This window comes from Hydra vulgaris, chromosome 10, assembly GCF_038396675.1.
Source record: "Hydra vulgaris chromosome 10, alternate assembly HydraT2T_AEP".
NCBI lineage: Eukaryota > Metazoa > Cnidaria > Hydrozoa > Anthoathecata > Hydridae > Hydra > Hydra vulgaris.
In genome coordinates this window covers 30,140,001-30,165,198 of record NC_088929.1, presented here as the reverse complement: position 1 = coordinate 30,165,198, position 25,198 = coordinate 30,140,001, and the positions used below count along the sequence as shown (strand labels likewise).

At 26.4% G+C, this 25,198-nt stretch overlaps 1 protein-coding gene across 3 annotated transcripts in view; it reads left to right on the top strand.

The window, feature by feature from the left end:
* The first annotated feature begins 79 nt into the window (after positions 1-79).
* The window catches only part of LOC100205117 (uncharacterized), a 25,689-nt gene continuing 570 nt past the window's right edge, over positions 80-25,198 (top strand). The window contains exons 1-5 of one of the 3 annotated variants that reach the window (XM_065807749.1): positions 80-180; positions 7,732-7,836; positions 8,766-8,819; positions 16,302-16,349; positions 25,066-25,107. In XM_065807749.1, coding sequence (XP_065663821.1) covers positions 7,749-7,836; positions 8,766-8,819; positions 16,302-16,349; positions 25,066-25,107 — 232 coding nt within the window. In that variant the 5' untranslated portion in view covers positions 80-180; positions 7,732-7,748. The remainder of the gene's footprint in view (positions 181-7,731; positions 7,837-8,765; positions 8,820-16,301; positions 16,350-25,065; positions 25,108-25,198) is intronic. The other 2 variants (XM_065807751.1, XM_065807750.1) reach the window with 2 other exon arrangements.

The window sequence follows — 25,198 nt, the reverse complement described above, 5'->3', positions numbered from 1 at the left end:
TTATTTAGTTTTGTATGTGTGTTTTTTCTGTTCATTTAGCCAAGTTATATTTTTAGTCGATATTTATCGCAATATTTAGTCTCGTTTTCTTTATTATCTTCCTAGAAACCAGTTTCGTTGACTGAACGAGCTCTTGTTGTTTACATCCGTAAGCGCCAAAAGCAAGTGTGCTACGAAAAGGTTTTGTATATTTTATACTATTTTAATTTTGTATTGAATATTTTGTAAATATAATGAGTATTCAGAATTTTTTTTTGATAGTTTTTAAAAATTCACTTTCTTTCAGTTATTGTTAAACATTACTTTTTATGATAAAATGATTACAGAAAACCGAGGGAAGTCTATTTTGATAAGTTTCTGTTTTAATTATGCTCATAAATAATCAAAGACTTTTAAATAAAAACTTCAAATGTCAAAAATAGATGAAATTATTTATTTTTAAGAACGTTTAAACTGAATATAATTGTTCCGTTAATATGTATTAACATTTTAAAATACCAATTATTAATTCTAGTATAATTTTATATACTTATTATATATATATATATATATATATATATATATATATATATATATATATATATATATATATATATATATATATATATATTTATATATATATATATATATATATATATTTATATATATATATATATATATATACATATATAGATATATACATATATATATATATATATATATATATATATATATATATATATATATATATATATATATATATATATATATATATATAAAACACTTACAACCGATACTATCAGCAATAGTGGTAATGAGAATTGTTGAAAACAATCTCATTTGCATGGGCTTTTAAGAAAATAAGAAAATCAAATTGACAGAACATGCCAACCAAAATAATTCAGGTCATAATAGTGCCTAGATAACTGTTTAACATTAAATTTTTCTACTGCAAACCATTTTTTGTTTATTTGTATGTTTGTATATGACACGGCATTTTTAAATTGAATTAATATTAGATTGTTATTTATCCTTGAAAAGAGCATTAATACAGTATTTTAAAGGTGAAAAAAAATACCAAAATCGAACAATTCAAAAAGAGTAAAAAGGTTTTAAGTGACAAATTTTGAATACATAAAATTGTTAAAGAAACTGTGGTCAAAAAAAAGTTTTTCTTTTCGCATTTTAAAAGATATTACTTAAAGTTATAGGTATTAGTGGAAACAAAATACACATTGTACTTAATGTCTTGACTTTTAAATTATTAAAGTTTTAAAATCCACTAATGAAAGTGAATAATAATCATTTTTAATGATGGACACCATGTGATGGTAAGCCAGACCTGTCTATCAAAAATTGCGCATTTCAAAACACTTGCTGGTTACCTTTATGCAAGTTACAACACTTGTGGTACCAATTTTCATTTCACAACACTTGCTGGTTACCTTATATATAAAGATATTAGCAACTATCAAAATTATGTTTTCAAAAATCATTAAAATTTATTTTATTTACTAAATGATCCATAATTATTTCTCAAAAGAAAAAGTCCTAATAAAAAAAATAAAAACATAAGGCTGGTATTTAAGCAGCACCTAACTAAAAATTACAACACTATTCAATGCATTCAACTAATTATAGTCAAATTGATAATTATAATAGCTGAAATATAAATTGTCTTACTCGTACTCTCTTGTAATGAGAGTACGAGTAAAAATAATTTCTAAATATAGAAAAAGAAGTAAAACAAATTTAAACAATAACACACTTTGCAACAATACGTAGATGTAACACTAACTTTAAAAACAAAACTCAAAATGAATATAATTGAATTATATTCACACTAATGAATAAAAAAATCAAAATTTAACTTTTCCTAATAATACTTTTTTCTAATAAATCTAAAGATAGCAAAAGTAAATAATAACTAAGTAAGCAAGTAATATAACTCAAAAGAGTTTTTTTTTAGGTATAATAATTTAAACAAAAAAAAACAACAACAACAACACTTTAATAGAAGTAACAAAAAATGCGCAATAACTGTTATTGTTTGCTTTGTTATTGTCAACCAAAACCATATGCAGATTAAATTTTATAATAAAAATATATTGAGTTTTGTAATATATTGTAAGTAAATTACAATACTAAAAAATATGTTTATATATTTATTTTTAATATGATAATATTAATTAAATATTTAAAATAAGATAATATTAAAAACATTTATATCCTCCTTCCATTTAATTTCTACCTTTTCTGCCAGGAGTAGAAAGGTATCAACAATACATTTTTTTTCAATGAAATTTGGCAGGTGAATAGGAGATAGGTATAAAAATAATGGAGAATATATTAAAAAAAACAACAACATTCATTTGATGTGAGAACAGTAAGGTATTTTTTAAAATCAATAAAACCATTATAAAGTTTGATAAATATACAAAAAATAACATTAAAAAATAGCTGAGCTCTTCTACTTTTTTAAAAAATATCTAGGTCAATATTCATTTCTAAAAAAAAACACTGAAAAAAACTAACATAGAAAAAAAATTTATAAACAGGCTAAATTAAATATAAAAAAAAAAATTTCTAAAAAAAGAGAAATTAAAAAAAAAATTAAAATCTCTAAAAATGATAAACTATAAATCTGAAAAACTGAAGCTCTAATAAAAAATTATTTTGCGATTACGTTAAGGTTTAATAACTCGTTGCTTTGGTTTGACGAGTTTCTAACTGATTTTTTTTATATGAGGAGAATTGCAATTAAATCTTTCTTTCTTTTTTTTTTCAATATCTAAATAAAAATATTTATATTTTTTATTTATTCATGTATTCTTTATATATCAATCAAAAAAAGAATACATAAATAAATAATAAAAAAAAATATATAAATAATTTTAATGAAACATTAAAAAAAATTTGCAGATTTTTTTAAAGTTCTTCTTGTACAAAAAATTTCAGTTAATAACCTTTCAAACCAATGCAACGAACTATAAAACTTCAATCTATTCTAATGTTTTTATTATATTAGGCGAACTCTTTTAAATAAAAAAAAACTTCCATCTAATTATTGTTTAGTAAAAAACTAACTTTATTTAAATTATCAAAAAGTATTATAAAAAAAAGCTTATGGAAACTTATTCATCATTAAAAAAACAAAAACTATTGAAATAAGTAAAAGTTTTATTTAATATTCTATGATAATTTATTTAATAGTGTTTTAAAACTTTAGTTAAAAGGGTTTAGCTTATTTTAAACAAATTTTATTAGAAGGTTTACATAGCTTAAAAAAAAATAACTTTTTCATGTTTTCGACTATTAAGTTTATGGATTCATTAAAAAGTTTAAAAAAAAATCGTTTTCATTGTTGTTTATAAAGTTAATTGTACAAATTGTTTTAAAAACATTTATATTTATTGTAAAAAATACACTTTTTAGCAATATAATATCTTTTGATAATTTAAATGTCTTTTATAGTATACAATCTTTAAAAGCAATTTCTCGCTTTATTACCTCATACTTTATTTAGCACATTTTTGAAACGCTTTCAAAAATCTAAAAAGCCAAGGTTTAAGTTGTCGCAATAAAATATTAAATGCGTAGTCAGAAATAGAGTGCGATCATACATACATACATACTTAAAATAGAGAATAAGTAAAAATACTAGGAAATGGTTAACTGAAGACTTGAAAAGTTGTAGGTTGTATATAAAAGAAAAATATACTACCAGGGGCGTGGTGCAGATCCAACTTGGTACCTCTTGCTTATGACGGGAGCGCTCTTCCACTACACCACAACCGCATTACATTTACAATGTGCTTTTAGACTTTGTCTGAGAGTAAGAGGGTTGTTATTCATCAATATAGGTATACCAACATTATTGCAATATTTTTTTGCAGTAAATAAATGAGTTTTGTTGGCTAAAAAAATTAGCTCGCTTCATAAGCGAGAGGCTCCGAGTTCGTTCCCCACCACGTCCCTGGTAGAACCGTGCTTAACTTGTTTCTCCGCGCAGCAGCCTAGTTCGTCGAGGTTCGTGTTTTGGAGTTATAGAGTTGAGAGAAGGTTATAACCACTATTCAGTAGCCCCCTCATCTTTAGTGGCCTTCTTGGCCTTGAGGAGGTGAATAACAACAAAAAAAAAAGAAAAAAAAGAAGACTAGTCAAAAGTCTCTAGAACCTAACATCTGATATAAGGTACAGGATTTAGTAGTATTTAACAAGATTTAGTAATATCAGACTGGACCTTTTTACATTGGCTTCTTGGAATAAAAAAAAGACATTTGTTCTAAAGAGAGATGTTTTTGTAAAAAAGATGAAATAAATGATAAATAAAGCAATTGCTCAATATGGTGAAAAATATAGAGTATAATGAGGTTTGACTTGAAATTGAAAAGTAGGAATAAAAACTTCCAAACTTTTAGTCCAGAAGGAATAAAAGCTTCTGAGATGCGCTTTATGCATACATATTATGAATATAAACATATGTTTGCTATTTATTCAGATGCTGGCATACAATATCCTTTCATATTTATATAAACTTTACTATTTATAAGGTGTAGTATTTTCTGAAAGAGAAGATGACAATGATGATGATGATGATGACGATGATGATGATGATGATGATGATGATGATGATGATGATGATGACAATGATGATGATGATGATGGTAATTTTCTGAAAGAGAAGATGACGATGATGATGATGATGATGTGATGATGATGATGATGATGATGATGATGATGATGATGATGATGACAATGATGATGATGATGATGGTAATTTTCTGAAAGAGAAGATGACAATGATGATGATGATGATGATGATGACAATGATGATGATGATGATGATGGTAATTTTCTGAAAGAGAAGATGACGATGATGATGATGACGATGATGATGATGATGATGATGATGATGATGATGATGATGATGATGATGATGGTAATGATGATTATGAGGATCATTTTGATCATAATAATGTTTATATATACATATATATACAAAATATAACATGAATTTTGAATAAAAAATAAGTACTTGAGGATGTATAAATATCTATGCAGCCCTGGTCACAAACCCAGCCCTGGCCATATTTTATCAAACGTGGCCCCAGCCCCGGTCAAATATCAACCCTGGTCATTTACTAATACATACATACAATCCATAGAGGTTGGACATTGGTTTTATTACAGATTATGAAAGTTTTCCATAATCTGTAATAAAAATAAAAAACAAGACCAAAAATTTATTTCGATTGCCTGCACTAGCCAAAATCCTAAGTCAATATAGTGACACTCTTTACATATTCTGTCTATTCAGTTGATGTATGTACACTTTTTGCATGTTCTACATATTTAAATCAATGAATGTACACTCCGCTGCGCCAATCCAAAAATAAATTAGTTATAAATAATTAGCATTAAAATAAATCCTAATTGTTTACACTTGGTTTTAGCTATTTTATAAACAAACATTAATTTTCAGTTTTTATTGGAAGCATGATTCAAAGCATAACTATTTTACAGGTTCAAAAAGACAATGTTTAAGGTATTTGATAAACTGACCATTCAATCATTATGCATGATTTAGAAATCAATCAGGGTATTTAGATAAAGCAAGCATTAAAGCATAATGTATGATCAAAAAAACAAAAACTATAGTATTTAGATAAACATTTTTCATTTATTTTTATTTTAGCAGCTCTCCGAATTAGGGTCAACTTTCGGCAATGCTGATCTAACTGCCGACCTTAAAGTGTTTGAGGTCGTCAAAAAATTTCTGACCTTGTTTCTATGTTATATGGTAAGCCCTTTGTGTGAATGTTTTTTTGTCAACTTGAGTCCGACCTCTAACAGTTTGAGGTCAGCAATTTATTTTGACTGACCTCAAACTGTTAGTCGACCTCATTCCTCATCAACTCCGAGGGTTGTTTTAGTTTATTCTTGTAATAAAAATGTTCTTTTTGGATCCCATCATGCTTGTATAGATACATAAAGAATATTAATGCTTTTGGTTTGCACAGTTCAGGCTTATTTAGGTAGTTTATGTTACAACTTTAGGTCTGTTAACAAAGATTAGGTAATTACATAGATATTACTTAAGTACTCTCTATATGTTTAAATCAAGTTATCATAATTTAAACTAAAGTTATTATTAATGTAAATAATGCATACAAAAAGTGAAATTATCATTTTTTATCTATTTTTTACAAATATTTGTAGTCTTTGAAGTAATTTTAAGAACATTTTAGAGTATTTTGTTGCCTCTAATTACAATAAAAGATTACTATTATAATAAAAGAACCATCAAATGACATGTAGGAAGCGAAATAACAGTGAACATCTGAAAATAGTATTTCTTGCAAATCAAAATTTACGGTTGCTAGATATATCTATTTTCTAAAAGGTCTCTGGAACAACTGATCTGGAACTTCAACAAGAAAAATTATGAAGAAATTTAAGTGTGATTATTCCTACATTATAAAAACATTAAAAAGTAAAGGTAACAATACAACAAAAATACTCTTTTTAAGACCACACTTTTTTTGATGTTGTTTGATCATACTGATGGAGATTTTTCTTTGATGATTTTATTAATCATCAAAAAAAAATCTCTGATGTCTTGGATTTAGTAACATTTACTTTGTTGGAATCTTTTGTTACCGCCAGTCAACTTCCTAATTTGTTTTCCAGATAATTCATATTACATATGAATTATCTGGAGAATACCTCATCATTTCCCTTAGGTAGGTCAGACAATGCTGACCCCTTCACTAAAATTTCATCTTATTATCATATATGTATGATTTAATTAAAATTTTACATCATCATCATACTTCTTACAACTGCCTTATAGGTAACTGTAATTCTTTTGTGATTTTCTTTGTTATAGTCCATGTTTTTTCTTTCTGAAAAGTCATTGTTCTCCTCTCTCGGGTTCAGGCAAGAAAAGATGCTTTAACTTAATATTTGAAAGTTTGCATTAAAAAGTTATAGTGATATATATATTTATATATACAGCCCTCGGAATTAGGGTCAGCATTTGGCAATACCGACCTATCTGCTGGCCTCAAAATGTTTGAGGTCGGCAGTTAGGTCGGTATTGCCAAATTTAGTTTCAATGTTTTATGGTAAGATCTTTGTATCAATTTTTTTTGCCGACTTGATGTTGACCTTTAAAAATTGAGGTCAGCAAATTATTGCCAATCTCATTTTACCTAATTGGGTTGTATATATATATATATATATATATATATATATATATATATATATATATATATATATATATATATATATATATATATATATATATATATGTATATATATATGTAAGTTATGTTAGTGTATCATTGGGTTGTATATATATATATACGTAAATTATGTTAGTGTATCGTTGGGTTGTATATATATATATATATATATATATATATATATATATATATATATATATATATATATATACATACATATATATATATATATATATATATATATATATATATATATATATATATATATATATGTATATATATATGTATATATATGTATATATATGTATATATATGTATATATATGTAAATTATGTTAGTGTATTCTACAAATATAGTGCTCAATGTTCTTAAAGATCAGAACAGTAATAAATTAATAAAAGCATTAAAAACAAAATAATTACTACTTTGTGTTGCTGTTGTGCTTTTATCTTAGAATATTTAATAAACATAACACAATTTTCAAAACATAATTTTGTTTTAGGTTTAAATAAGATAGTTATGCCAAGAAAAAGGCGTTTACGATTAAGCTTCATTGGTGGCAGGCGACCATCACTATGTCCTCCAATAAAGAAAATCGCTAAAGATGGTATTTTATAAATTATGTTAAATAAGTTAGTGTGTGTATATACAGGGCCGTCACAAATGGGGGTGGGGGAGGGTCCCTCTCCCTCCCCCATAGCTGTTATATATGCATTTGAGTTAGCACATTTATCATTTGAGTTGGCAATAGTTAAAATATAGTTGGCAAATGTCAAATATCAAGGACCTTTTTTTTTTTTTGGTGTTTCTAGTTGGCGAAAGACATATATGACACCCTCATCCCCCATGAGAGACCTCTTCGGGACCCTGTGTATATATGTATTTTTTCATTAATATTATTAAAAAAAAATGATGCACATCAAATAAGTTGCTTTTACAATGATTTTTTTTTAAACACTAAAGAGATTGAAGTTTAAAAAAAACTAAAACTTTTATTAAGTTATTAATAATTGTTACTTTTATTACTAGTTGTCAAAAAAATAGGAAGAGAAACAAAATTTGCAGGAAAATTGTTTTTTTGTTTTTTTGTTTTCTTTATGTAAAATAAAATAGGGACCTAAAGAATATTTTAAAATTGCTTCATCTTTCAAAAAAACAAATTTTTCATTTCAAGTTTTAATTTCTTTTTACAATATTTAATGCTTGCTTAGTAACCAAAAGATAGTTTTGAAAGTTACATGAGTTAAATCGCATAATTACTTTTTAATCTATTTTATTGTCCTGAAGAAAAAATGAATTAGCTAAAATAAACAGAAATTGAGTCAGTTACTACTGCATCTGAAACTGAAAGTCTCTTTTAGCATCAACTCACAGACATTCAGAACTTTTTAAAACTTTTTAATGTCATTCTTGTCTTTGTATTATGAACTGATAAAAAGGTTAAACAAATGTATTGCTATTAATATATTGATAGGGCTAAAATTAGATTTAGTTAGATGTATATACAGATTGCCTTTTTATTATTATTTTTTTAAGTGCTTAGCAATGAAGTTGCAGGCCAGTCTGAAGCTGCTGATATTAAACCCAAAGGTTAAAATTATATATGTTTATGATTTAATAACAGTTTTTACACATTTATTTTTATGCAATAATTAGAATTTAATTAAAAATTCTTGACACATGGACAGCCAATTCACTGCCTTTAATTAGACTGACTGTATTTTAAACATATTTTTCATAACTTTATATTTTATGAATATATTATAAATGTATTTATTAATGAACACCATGTTGTTATTTTTGTATTTAATCTTGAACTTGTTGTGATCAAAATACATTAAGCCTAATAATATTATTTTTGAGTTTTAAAAGAAAAATGAAAATGTATCTTTTTTTGAAAATAATTTACTAACAACCCAATAGCATAGCTTTGCAAAAGGCAAATCTTTTATAAAAAGTAAAAACTCTAGATTTTTTTTTCTTCTTGCAATAGCACTGGGATATTAGTTAATGTAGTAACCCTTTGCTGAAGCTTTTGTTTTTGTTTTGATGGGCTACTTCTATCCAATTCCTTGAGCTTTTTCGACTATTCAGTTATCAAATAAAAAAATGTTCAAATACTCGAATAGTTTATCCAAACTAATATAATGTATTAAAAAAATGAAGAATAATAATAATATAAAAAAAGCTTAATAATTAATTTTGAATGATTCTATTGTTCTTTTAAATATATTTTTTCTAAAAACATATTTTTAAAAAATAAAAATAAAATGAATGTTTCAAAATTTTAACTTATTTTTTATTTTTGTTTTAATTGAACCTGCATTTGAAAATACTCTTTCAGAAGCTGTTGAAATTTTCTCCTCCATCTTTTTTTGATAGAATGTATTAGTTTTTAGGACATACCAGTTTGCATTGGTTACAACTTTTCAAACAAAAGTATGTAAGCTCCTTCATGTGTAACTATTAATAAGAATGTATATTTTATGTTATATTTTTATTGTTTCCAAAATTAAATTTGATTTTATATTTTATAGCTATTTAATTTAAACTATATTTAGTAGGATTATCAGTATTAGATTGACAATACTAATTAAAATTTGATTTAATGAATAAATAATAAATGATATTAAACAATAATAAACAATAATAAACAATATAACATTACTATACAAATTCATAATATGGTTGTTAGTAGAATCAGTTATTATCCCCCCCCCCCCCCCAAATTTTGTTTTAGAGTTATTAATAATTAAAATGGATAAAACATTTTTTTCAAATGGTTGCCTAACCTACCTAGAATATAAAGAATGGCTTGTCAAGACTGATAAAAATAAGTTTGGTCAATATGGCAGTTGTTTAAAAACATTTAGCTTGTCAAATTTGAGAATATAGGCAATTAAAAATCATAATGAAGGTTAAAAAAACACCATTAAATATTTTTGCTAAATCTAAAATCACTTTTTCACCCTATTTTGATAAGTTCTACAATTGGCCAAAGCTACAGCTAACAACAATGCTACAGCTAACAACAATGCTACAGTTAACAACAATGCTACAGTTAACAACAAAGCTACAGCTAACAACAATGCTACAGCTAACAACAATGCTACAGCTAACAACAATGCTACAGTTAACAACAAAGCTACAGCTAACAACAAAGCTATAGCAAATAACTTTGGAACTTGTTACTTTTGATGAAAACAAGATCGAAAATTAAATTGGTACTAGCAACTGTTATGTATGAGTTGTCATAATACATCTGCTAACATAGTCAATCATTTATTAGTGTTTCCAGATAGTAACATTGCAAAATGCTTGTTCAAAACCTACTTGACGCTATCAGACTTATCAAGAAATTATTTCATATATGTGCAATGATCTTAGGCAATTATAACAAATATTTTGGCTTTATTTAAACCATCAGTAATTCAAAGCTGCAAATCAAGTAATCTTAAAAAATTGGATCTTTATAAAAAAAGTTACAAATAAATTTGCTTTATTTCTCACAAAAGCCATGGAAAAGTGTGTTAAAATGCATCCCACTATACTCTGCAGTTGTAACGAATGCTAGTTGTTTTGAACCATTCTAACTCGAAGCATTATCAATTGAATCAAAATATACATTGTTACATCATCTTGTTAGTTAAAAGATTTTAAATGAAACAAAAAGTGATAATGCTATGCTTCAATATTAAGTTTTTATATAACAACATAATATATTTTTATGTAATAACTGCTCGTTTAGAATTTTTTTATTTTCATCAACTGAATATAATCAAAAATAAGGAGCTTTCTTATTTTATCATATCATATCAATGATAGCCATGCTTTGGTAGAATGGGATTTCAGTATAAACAAAACAATTCTAAATGAAAATATTTGACTCAATAGTTTCTCATCGCATTACAAAAGGTCATATAAATTCCCAAAAGTTCATCTTAACACTAATAATATCAAAAACATTAATGTTATTATGTCAGCCAGACCATAAACAGTACTAAATCAGTTTAGAAAAACCAAGTAATTCAAGAAAAGAGTGTAAATTATGTGTTTGTGCTGGCTGGGTAGATCTAGTTTTAGAACTGTTAATGCAAACGAGAAACTTTTTGATAAAGTTACTTACCAAAAAACTATTTTTTGAATTCCATTATTATGTAAAATATATAAAATATTATACATTTCCACAACTTTTAATATGTTTGCACGATGGTTTATGGTTTTTTTTATTTACCAGCATAGTTTTAGAGATAACCTGGAAAGATTATGGGAAAATTAGGAAAAACTCAGGGGAAAACGTTATTTATTCAGGGAATACTAAGGTAAAAACTTTTAAAATTTGAATAGCAACCCTGGTTTACCACAAGTTTATATATTAAAAAACGCAAAGTAGATACTTGAAAAACTGTAAAAAATATCACCAAATCAAATGCTTAACTTTAAGAGATTTTGCTGCAAATTATCAATATGCTATCAAAGTTATCACTGGAGCAGAATCAATGTTTATTTTTCACAATAATTTTTAAAAAATTAAAAAAAAAAATTATAAGTTGCTGATGTACTTAATATTTCAATAAACAAAAACAATTTGATTATATTGTATGTTTTTTATGAAGGTTTTTGGAATTGATATTAAAGTCAAATTTTTTTAGCTAAAGAAAGATAATGAGTGTTGGGTGCTCAATTCCAAAATTATATGCCTAATTTTTAGCAGTTGGTTGCAAAAAAAAAACTATCATATCTTAAATTTCATGTACTTTTTTTTTTGTTATTTTTTATTATTTGTTTTTCTTCTTTTTTTTTAAAGGTAAGTAGTATGTCTATGACTAAATATGTTGTGAATCAGTCACAAAATAATACTATAAACAACTTTATTAAAAATATCTTTAAAAGTATTTTATATATATGTATATATATATATATATATATATATATATATATATATATATATATATATATCAACCCTTGGAATTATGGTCGGCATTCAGCAATGCCGACCTAACTGCCAACATTACTGCCGACCTGAAAGTGTTTGAGGTCGGCAAAAAATTGCCGACCTCCTTTCTATGTTTTATGGTCACGCCTCACAGCGGGCCAAAAAGTGGACATTGCTTAAAAATCAATGTTACCAAAATAAATTTAACTTAGTTGTTATTGAAGGGCAAATAAATTTCCATTTCATAAAAAAAAATTAATTTAAAAGCATAATTTGTTCAGGAAGTATACAAATTTGAATAATGTAAATTTGTTGCAAAAAATATGTTGTAGGTATAAATGATACATAAAAGTCATTTTTGGCATTATATAAGAAAAAATGTCACTATATAAGCAGTGCTAATGTGATAACTGTATGTAGACTGCAGTTTATGGAAATATGAATGTTAACATCATAGATTATAGCACAAAATTTTTTTTACATGTTATACCTAATCAAACAACAAAAATTTAGCAAAATTTTAGTGTTTTTTAACTAATTTTTATCAGAAAAAATAATTTATCTCAAAAAGTGCTAAGTTGGCACTAGTAAACCCATATATTTTAAAACTCCTATAACAAAAAGGAATAAGATGCTTTTTAACTAAATTGTTCCAACTTTGCACTTTTTAAAAAAAATGTAAAAAAATGACCCTACCCCTTTAGTTAAACTTTTTGTAAAATATATTAAAAAATATTAATGTAAATAGTTTTACATTATTTTGTACATATTTTCATAAGAGGGAAGATGTGTTCAGTAAAAGTGTATGTCTAGAAAGTTAAAAAAGGATTAAGTCCAATTTTTGACAAATACCTCCCCCCCCCCTCCCTAGCCCTCTTTTCTATTGAACTTTTTTTTTGACTAAATTTAATCTAGTTAGACCACCATTAATTGAAAAAAATACTGCAGCATTGAAATCTGTTTTAAAATGAACAAATTGCAAGAGTTAAAATCAGAACTGAAGGCTTTGTGGTGTATATAGTGATAATATTTTTACTTTTCATGTAAACTTGTTTATTATTTGAATTATATTATTTTAAGTTTAAATCATTTTGTTTAAATAGTTATTAGACAATGAATCAACAAAAATATTTATACTTTTAGTTTAATACAAATGAAGCTCACTGAATTTGAATTATTTGAAATTTTCATTGTTGAGGAATATAAACAATCAAAAACTATTTCTGCAAACATAATAGGTTGTATACTAGTAATTGCTAAGGCAATTGGCTCTGATAAATTGACATTTGCACACAAAAAAATAGTTCAGAATAGCTGGCAAAGGTCTGCATCTGAAGAAAAACCAACTTAAAAAAATGGGCTATGCTGGCTTATAATTCAAGACTGGTAAAGGAAACCTTGCCTGAAGAGTATGTTCAAGAATAACTCTTTCAATAAGTTTCCAATAGAAACAATGTTAATTTAAACAGTTTGTACTTGTGTTGTTGGAGGTGCATATTGTGATCATGTACACATGCTCAAAAAATTAGTGTTTGAATATTGAAAGAATTGAAAATAGTTTTGTAATCAATCATGACAATATAACTATGAATGAAATATTTAACCAACTTGAACAGGAAGACGTTTCTTTACTTAAAAAAAACCCAATTATATCACTAGGGCCGGACAAACCATCAAACCAATTCCAATCTGTGATGTAAAGCCAATACAAGTAAATTGGTATCTTGTATTATTTATATTTTTGATATGTGAACATACTTGATATTAAAAGTTATTACATTTAGAAATTACTGATATTTGTATAGGTTCTTCATGCTTTACTGGTTATATTTGACCATTTCATGAAAACTGTTGCACATGTGAAAGCTGGTGTTTTTGATTGGTCTGAGTCCCCTTTCAGTGCTTCAAATAGCTTTCTGAAGCAAGCAGAGTCTTCATTACAAACAGAGATATAAAAAAAAACAGGTATAAAATGGGTCTACCTTAATGAAATTGGAAAAAGAGGAACAACAACAACAGGTTACATAGCTAGAGAACTATTGCACAAAAAATCAAGTAGGGATTTAATTATTGCACAATTACCTGCTTAATATCATGCAACATTTCAAAAGTTCTAATCGGTGCTCTCAGTAATTCTTTGAGTATTTTCCTCAAACAAAACTTTGAGTATTTTCCTCAAACAAAACTTTTCCTCAAACAAAACTTTGAGTATTTTCCTCAAACAACTTTTCCTCAAACAAAACTTTGAGTATTTTCCTCAACAAAAAAAATTTATGTGGATCAATATAACTATATTTGTATATTTCTATTGTACAGACTTTTATTTATTCCTATTTAATGAGTTTTCACCTGTTACAAAAATAAATTTACCTGGATCAGTATAACACCATCGTCACAAACTGATTGGTCATTCTTGGGCGCTAATCTTGAATAATGAAGAAAGTGCTCTGGGAAATCTTTATAATTCAGGGTTAAAAAATAATAACAAAAAATTAAGATTGATACTGGACTAACATACCAGATTTTCAAGAAAATTTTTTACTTTCAAAAAAATTAATGGTGTGCGCTAAATTGTCAATTTAGCGTACACCATTAACCGAATGTGGATATCGTCTAATCAAAAATTTTTCGACAAGAGATTCAAGTCAAAACCATTTTGCAAATTTTGGTATGAATGAGGATATTCTGATAAATATTCTCTTAAACAAAATGTCTCTAAAAATATTTTATCTGAAGATGACACATATTTTAAAATGTTAACATATGAATAAATTATGCATTTTAGTACTTCTTTTGATAATTTCTCTTATTTTGGCCATTGATGTACCTATGTCTTTTTATTACAAAATATACATACATATTTATAAACATTTATACGTATTTTTGCTATAACCTATAAAAAAGCAAACTTTATGAAATTTTCAATATTCTTTTATATTATGATCTAAATATCCTACAGCAAAATTATTTTTTTTAGTTTTTCCAAAATTTACACATAAAAGCCTTTCCAAAAAGTCTTTAATCAACCCCATAGCACTTTCTGTTCAAAAGTTATGAACCAATGTCCGTGAAAACAGCTGTTTGACCCACTGTGCACCTTTGTATCAAATAATTATTGCCAACCTGATGCTGACCTCAAAAAGATTGAGGTTGGCAAATTATTGCCGACCTCATTTTTCCTAATTCCGAGGGTTGATATATATATATATATATATATATATATATATATATATATATATATATATATATATATATATATATATATATATATATATATATATATATATATATGTATATATATAATTATATATTTTTAGGGGTGCCTCATGACACTTGAACATTATTTGTGTGCTCATAATGGGATTCTGCAAATATCGCACTTAAATGTATGGGGATTAGTTAAATATAAAAGAACATACACACAGCTAAAAGAAAAAATTCCTAATTTTTCTTTTATTTGTGTGTACTGTTTTCAACTAAAATTCCTTATAAAGGGTATAAAAATGCATATCAAAAATTGTACTTACTATTTAGATATACACATACAATGAATTTTAATTATGCAATACCTCTAAGTGTCAGTGATTGTTTTTCTGATTATTGTTTCTTTAAGTTAGTCATTACATTTGTTTAAAAAGTGAAACCATAAAAAAATTTAAAAAAAGATTAATGAGTACATTATTGATTTAAAATTTTTTAATGCAGAACAATGAGTATGTAAAGTATATATCCAAACCATATAAAACATGTTATCTGAAATAAAATATGATATCTAGAATATTTAGTTTAGGTGATAACTTTATTTTCACTATTGCTTTATGAAAAAACAACTCCACTACAGAGGAGAATATGAGAAGATTTGATTAGAAATTCTAAGGAGAATATAAAGAGATTTGATTAGAATTCTACTACTAAGGAAAATATAATGAGATTTGATAAGAAATTTACTTCTAAGGAAAATATAATGATCTGGATTAGGCACTAATATTTTGAAGGCCCTCCTTATGGTATTCTTCTGGTACTACCTTTTTTGCACATCTTCTATTTTTAGATAATAATGCTTACTAAGAATTTTTATAGCATATGCAAGTTTTATCAAATAAGCTGACAGGGCTGTGTGTAGCTTTTTTTTTTAGTGCTTGAAAATGAAAGTCAACCTGAAGTTGCTGATATTAAACCCAAAGGTTAGTTTTTTGTATTTTTTATTAAAAAAAATAAGAATTATGAATTTTTCTTTTAGATAATCATTAACAACTTTACTAATAAACTAGCGTGATGTTAGTTGTTAATTGATATTTTGTGTCATTTGGTTTTACATTCTACTTATATTAATTTTAGAAAATAAAAGAATCTTTTGTTGTTGTTCTGTTGCATTGATTGTATAATGTAATAATAATAACAATAGATAAAAAAATTCGTGTTATTTAGTTTAGGGCCCTGCAAGTTGCTTCGATTCGAGATTTGATTCGAAAAAAATTATTTGAGTTTTTAAAATCATTTTTTTATTTAAATTACTTATGTTTTCATTCCTGTGGCATTAAAAAGTTTGTTTGCTACATCAAGCTATTTTCGCATTAAGCTATAAAATGACTTTAAAAAATCATCAGTTAAAGAATTCTTAAAAAAAAAGGAGTATTTTGGCAATGCAAACAACAAAATTGCAACAAAAAGTACTCTGTTCAGAAACTTTTATCTGGAACTTTATCTCATCTATGGAACCATTTAAAACGTGACAAAAAAAAAAACTTCACGTAGAAGCAACAAAAAAGCGCTCATCTGCTACAAAAAAAAAAAAGAATTCCAATAACACAATCATGCCATCCACAAGTTCCTCATTGAATTCCTATTTTAGTCGACCTCAAATAGATACAGTCATTAAAAAAAACTACGATCATGCAGTGCTTAGATTTATAATTGAAGATGGAAGATCATTTGAGCCAGTTTATCTCCAAACCTAGCATCACTTTTGATCACTTTAAAGCCGACAATGGCAATAACTTTTTTGTTTCTACTTGTCACTTTATTTCATTCTCTTGGGTTTTAGAATCATGCTGTTTATCAGTTGTAAATCTGGAAGTAATAAATGCTTGTCACAAAGCTACTTCCACTTAAGAAATTTTAAGAAAGGTGCTGTCAAAATTTGACTTGAAAAATTGACTCAGATAATATTTTTCGAGCTACAACCAATACTACTCCCAGTATGGCGTGCACACTTAAACTTCTTGGAATTGATTGGCTAGGCTGTTGTGCTCATAAATTTTGTGTGAAATCAACTATACACAACCAACTAATTCTTGTGACATTAATTAGCAAGACTCATAAAATAGTAGGATTTTTTCACTCATCATCAGTTGGACAGGCAGCTCTCAAAAAAATCATATTCTTTAAGGAAAATCTGTGTCAAAGCCTCCAATGGATGTGGAAACGCGCTTTAACAGCACTTCTAACTTATTGGAATGGATTTAAAAAAATCATAGTTCTATAGAAATTGCTCTAGTTGAGTGCTCACAAAAAAGGAAAAAGGAAAGTGCCATTGACTTATCTAACTGAAACACAAGTTATTAACAATACTCACTCCTATTTTAAATGCAGTATCTGAAGCCACTACTATACTAAGTGCGGAAAAAAGCATTAATTTAATTTATCCGTACATTACAACTTTGAAAAATTATCTTTGTTTAATGGATAAAAAAGGGATATGTAAATTTGTTGACGATCTTACTATGCAGTTGGAAATGAGGTTTGAATTAAGTAAAGATATTTTTCTTACCGCTACTTTCTTAGACCCTTGATTTAAATCAGAAATGTTTACCTTTCTGATACAAATTGTAAAATCGTATTCAATGACATATGAAAAAAAAACATGATTTAAATATTACTATGATTCCCACTGAAATTCAACTCGAAGTAGCAAATTTTTCATCTGAAACAAATGGAATTTTAGATAAAATGTTTGAACATATTACTAAAAATCGTACTATACCAGAGAAAAGAACTTTAGATCAGCAATTAAATTTTGAAACTACTGTATACATCGAAGAAAAAACATTGAGATGTTCAGATTGTTCTATTCTCTACTGGAAAAACAAATGTAACATTTTCCCTTTATTATCCGAAGTTGCCACTGATTTTCTTGCTGTTCAAGTTACAAATTGTTTGTCAGAAAGAGTTAACTCTGCAGGAGGAGAAGTAATTGACAGTAAACGTAATAGTCTTTCCTAACAAAATGTGGAGCGGTTAATTTGGGCTAGAAGTAACAAAAAGAGTTTGTTCAAATAACATTCAAAACTAAAAATGCTGATTCGCAGGGCCCTAATTTAGCTGTTTAATTTTTTTTTTTAATGTTAATGTTTTACACAGGTGGCATTTAATCATTTAAATCCAATTAAAAAGACATTAAACTCTCTTAAACTCTCTTAAAATCATACCAGCCTTGGTAAATGCTTGCTAGAAGTTTCTCATTAGAAGCAAACAAAATTTAAAGTATAAAAACTGCCTATGTAAATGAAAAGACCCAGTGTTAAAATTTAAATGGAAAGTGATTTACAAAAAGGTAGCCAAAGAGATTAAAAAAGTGAGATAAAGTTCGAGTTAAAATTTAAATAGAAAGTGATTTACAAAAAGGTAGCCAAAGAGAGAAAAAAAGTGAGATAAAACTTTGAGTTTAATTTGGTAAAAAGAGCTACCAAAAATCTTAAGTTTCTGTGAACAATGAACAACCAACAAGCAATCCAATATTCTATAAATGCATTGAAGAGAGCAAATGGTGAAATCACTCAAAATGTAAAGGATATGCTGATATCTTAGCAGCCGGATCTCTAGCTTCTTAGAGGCGTGCTTGCCTCAGAAGCTAGAGATCTGTGGTTCAATGCCATCTCTGGGCAAGCTTTATAACGTCGGTAAGGAAGGAAGCGTGAACTTCCTTTCAAATGCTCATCCGTGGTGCTCTGTGAAAAGACAATAAGGACTTTTTGGGGCACCTGAAATAGGGGGAAAAAAAAAAAAACTTAAACAAAAAATTTCAAGCTGCATTTGTAAAAAAAAAATTATGGTTATTTGCCCTCTTTAGATTTAAGTTTTACTGAAACATTGATTATGACAAGTAAAGACTTTTACATATGACGATGTCCTTCTAAGATTAAAAAATTTGGAAGAAAACAAATCAAATTGATTTATTAATTTACATTCAGCTATCTTAAAAAATTGTGCATTTCACAGCCTTCACCATTCCACTTTTTTAACGGTTTCAATGATCAAAAATATTTAAACATGTCAAAGAAATTACTAAGCAAGAATGTTGAGAAAACTTTTTATTCAACAGATCAGCCCATTTATGGAATAGCTTACCAAGCAGTTTTAAAGCATTTCTTAACAGCTGTCATAGTGTGTTAATACCACACCCACTGACTCACACCAGTTACTAAACACCCACTGACTCACACCAGTTACAGAAATTACTAATACTAATTAATTATTTTTTATCATTAGTTTACCGATATCTTAAGGACTATTAATAACTATTTTAACTATACTTAAGCCTATTAATAACTATTCTAATATTTATCTATTTTAATATTAAAATATTAAATGTTTATTTCTTTTATTTTATATATAAAGTACAGTTTTGAATATAATAATATCTGATGTTATAACAAAATTGTTTAATCTTTCTTATAAGACATCAGTGTACCATTTTTGTTTCTCTGGCTCTGACTTAAAATCAACTAATAACTATTAAAATCCCTTTTTTTAAAGACTTTGTATAAAAAGATTTTTGATCACTAATTTTGACTTTGATCAATAATTTATTTATTTATTTAATTCTATTGAAAAATTAATAATTTTGTATTTTATTTAAAGCTTTAAAAATTTTCTTTCAGAGTATTATTTTTTTTTACAAGCTAAAACAATATAGTCTCGGTAAATTTTATGACAAGTCAATTTATTTGTCTAAAGCATCCTTTATAATGCCTTAAACATTTTTTTATTAAAAAAAAACAACAATGATAATAAGGAAATAGACAAAATAACAAAAAAAAAGAAACAAAAAGAAAAGAGAAAGATAATAAGTAGTTAAGTTTACAAATGCAAAAGGAAACACAATCTCCTGAGTATAAAAAGGTTAAATTATTTTTCAGTCTCCAATTTATATGATTTAACAATTGATTGCATAGTTTTTTCAGACACTGCAATCCTTGAATTTCTCCTGACTGATTGGAATTAAGGTAGTTTATAAACACTTATGTTGCTTTGTTGGCAGAAGATTGTATGTTTCTTTATCTTTAGGTCTTTAGGTCACAACCACAGTTTCAATGGTGCTGTTTCAAAAATCTCTGAAGCTGGTGTATTGCAGATGAGTGGCTTCAATATAAGCTTCTTGTAAAGCTCTTACTTTAAAAGGACAAGTTGTCTTGTAGTGTGGCTTCAGGAAATCTTTGAAGGCCTTGATTATATTCTGGTCACAGAGGATCACTGTAAAGGGAGAAGACTTGGCATGTGCATTCCTGAACACTTGAACCCACTGGCTGGGAAGATTCATGTCTTTTGACTGTTTGATCAGAACCATATCACAGTCAAATTCAAAATACAAGTGACCACAGATTAAAAAACAGATTGAGATTGAAATTATTTTTTGTGTTTACCAACCAATGCAGATATCTAAGTAGAGCATAATTTTTGTTTTGCCCTTTATACCCATCTCAAAACAAATTCAGTCTTGTCACTGCTTTTGGGATGTATATATCTATGAGGTGCATGGAGCACACATCATCAGTGCCATTTTTGGTAAGTCCCTTCGTAAAAGTAGAAGTATACATCATCTGTTGACAGCACATGAAAATTAAAAACAAGACACATTCCTGTTGACGCTTATGATTAACACTGTTTGAATTTTTTTTGTAGTGCATAGATTTTTTGAAAGTCAAAAATTACTGCTTCTGTAGAATTATCTTTCCGGGCAAGATCTTTCGCCTTGTGTTTTCTTTTGTAGAAAATTGCAGCTTTTCTTTGATTTAGTTCTTGCTTCATTCTGCCACTTTCTTTTCTGTTGTTTTCTGACTCTGCATGTGGTATCTTCTGCTTCAGCTTATCACAGGCATTATATCTTTTCTTGGATATCTATAGCTAGTATTAAGTTTAGTGTTGAAGATTTGTCTATATCTTTCATAGGAAACTTCACGTGCAGGACAAGAGTTACAAAAAATTGATGCATCTTTGCAACATTTAAGTTATCTAGCAAGTATACTTTCCTTGTAGCACTTATGGCATAGTGTGAAATCAAATGAAAAAGGAAATCAACAATATTTAAAGAGTAGTATTATTCAAAAAACCAACAATTATAGCAATTTTCGTGAAGTGGTATTTTACTTTGTTTGTTTTCTTATTCATTGATATATTTTATTTTTATATCATCATTATCTTCATCATCACTATCCTGATACGACTCTAAACGAGTTAACTTGATCTTAAGCAATGTAAAAACAAACAAAAAATTGCCTGTAAAGTCATGAACGAGGGGAAGATTGCAAGGGCATTCCTCACCTGAACACCAGCAGTTCAGGTGAGGAATCTTTATTCTATCCATCTTGAATATCAATTTAGAATAGTTTAGATGAAAATAAAAGTTAATACAATTTTTGACATAAAGTGTGCTTCATGATTTTGACATAAAGTGTACTTATCTTTGTTTTGTTTAAATGCTAAGAGTTGTTAGGAGCCATTTTTTACCACAGGTGTTAAATTTATATATATATATATATATATATATATATATATATATATATATATATATACATATTAAATAATATATATATATATATATATATATATAATGTATATATATAATGTATATATATATTATATAATATATATATATTTATATATACTATATAATATATATATATATATATATATATATATATATATATATATATGTATATTATATAAGATATATTATAAAGTATATATATATAAAAAAATGTAAAAAATGACTCCTAACAACTTTTATTTTTTAAATTATATATATATATATATATATATATATATATATATATATATATATATATATATATATATATATATATATATATATATATATATATATATAATTTAAAAAATAAAAGTTGTTAGGAGTCATTTTTTACCACAAACGTGGTAACAGCTTTTAACAACTTTTTTTTTTTAAGTTTGTTTAAAAAAAGAGACAAAGACAAAATAAAGTACACTTTATGTCAAAATCATTAAATTTAATAAAGAAAACTAATAAATTATTGTTTTTTAAAAATCCACAAAAACAAAAATTAATAATCTAGAATGTTTTTAAAAATATTCTGAATGTTTTTATTTTTTTAGTAAAAATGAAAACATTCTGAATGTTTTTATTTTTTTATTGTTTGCATACATCGACTGACAAATATGTAGAAAATATTAGAAGTGCTACTACATTGACTGACAAATGACTTAAAAATTTTTTTCATTAAATAATAAAGAAAGTAATTAAAAAGTTCTTTTGTTTTCTGATTAACTTTAAACTAGAGTTTTCATAACATTTATTATTTTTCGAATTACATTTCGAATTACAAAAAAAAAAATTCAAAAAGTTGTGTTAATAATTTTGTTGTTTATGTACACAAATTGCAACTTAACCTTCAATATCATGCAACTTAACCTTCAATCTTTAGAATTTTAAATTAAGTATTAGTTACATTATTAGGTGGAAAAAAGATTTTTTTTTGCCATTTTTGAATTGCTGTTTCGCAATAAATTGGCAATGAGTTAAGGAATTTCATCATCACAAAAGGAATTTCATCATCACAAAAGGAATTTCATCATCACAAAAGGAATTTCATCATCACAAAAGGAATTTCATCATCACAAAAGGAATTTCATCATCACAAAAGGAATTTCATCATCACAATAAAGAAAAAAAGAACTTATAAGATGCTTTTTTAAAGATGAGTGGGAAAAATTTTTTTTTGTTTATCTCAATCTTTAAAACCTGTTTGTTTTGAATCTATTGCTTTGTTGAAAAAATATAATCTGCAAAGAAGTTTTAAAACATTGCACAATGAATTCAATGTTAAATATCCTAACAGATATTCTTACAGATCTGCTCTCAGAACAAGTTTTGTATTTCAAAAAAAGCTCAACTGGCAACTCAACAAAATTTGTTCGTCAAAAAACAGTAAGATATGAAAACAAATATGAGAACTTCATTCCACATTTCTCTCCTTCTTGCGCAAAAAAAAAAAAGTTTTTCTGATATGGAAATTGTAAAGGAATGTCTATTTTTGATAAAAACACTGGAGACTCAAGCATTAAAAAGTTTCACAAAATATTGCCCTTTCCAGAAATACTGTTATGAGAAGAGTTAAATAAATGACCTCTGATGTATCAAAACAAATCATTGTTGCCTCTTTGCTTTTAAAGTACTTTTCAATAGCTCTTGATGAAAGTTGTGATTTAACTGACAATTCACAATTATGAGTTTACTTATTTTTATTATCAAGATTAATTATTGTTATTATTATTATTAAGATGTGTCAATGGTTTATTTAACAGTAATGACCCAATTATTAAGATGTGTCAACAATAAGTTTGTTGTCCAAGAACATCAAAGTTATTGTTCAAGGCCTCTGTCAGCTTCAAACCTCAACAACTGGATCTCATATTTTTGAAACATTAAAAACATGTATTAATAATCAAAACACTAATGGTCACAATCTGAACTGGGATAAACTGGATAGTATTTGCACTGATGGCCCACCTGCAATGGTTGGTAAGCACAGTGGATGTGTTTTTCTTTTTGAAAAATATTTACAAAGAAAACTTTTTAAATACCATTGCATTATTCACCAAGAAGTGCTGTGCTCAAAAGATATGGAATTTGGCCATGTCATTAAAACTGCTGTTACATGCATTAACAAAGAATGAGAATTTCATTCATTTTTTGAAAATAAAACAAATAAACACAGAGAACACTTTTTACATTGTTCTGTTCAATAGTTATCAAAAGGTAAAATGTTGACCAGGTTTTTTGACTTAAAAAATGAATTGTTGCAATTTTTGGAAGCAAAAAACAAATTACCATTAGAATGCGACTTTCTTAAAAACAAAGATTGTTTATGTGACATTGCATTTTTAGTGGATATAACAAATTATCTAAATATCTTGCAAGGTGAAAACATTTGATTTCCAACATTATTTAATCAAATTAATGCTTTTAGGACCAAGTTAAAATTATTTACAGTTTATCACAGAAAAACCTTCATCTATTTCCAACACGTAAAATTATTACATTAAAAGTAAGATTACCAGTGTTGCATTTCAAAAGTACAAAGCTGCCATTTCCAAACTTGTACAGTCATTTGAAACTTGGTTTTCAGAATTTAAAGCTGAAAGTAAGAATATTTAGCTTTTTATCAACCCATTCACTATATTAGATGATGATAAAACACTTTCTTCAATGAATTACATAAAAAGCAAACATAAGTCAACTCTAACTTACAACCATCTTTGTAATCTGATACTTCTATTTACCTCAAAAAACAATCCAGACATTAAAAAACTAGTTTCAGATAGTCAAGTTTACCACTCTTAATAATTATATTGCTTTTATACAAATGATTATAATAGTTATTAGTCACCTATATTTTTGTAGAAATAAATATTTTTTGCTTGAGAGTTTTGTTTTGGGCATGCAATATGTCATTTGAAAACTTTAAAAGTTTTTAAACATTTTCCGGTCTTATAATTAAAAAAAAAACAAAAAAACAAAGTTTACATTTTATGGGTAAAATATTTATTTATCAAAATCTTTTCGTTTTACACTTTGTTTTATCTATAAAGACCGATCAGAAATACTATATATGAGTAAATAAGTTGAATTATTGATTTTTATAGAAAAAAGTCAGAACAAGAAAAAAAGTAAAATCAAAAATGAAGGTAAACATTTGTAAAGTTCCTAATGTAAAAAAAATGTAAAGAAATTTTTAAACATTAAAAATGAGTTAGTGCAGGAACAGTCAATTTGACT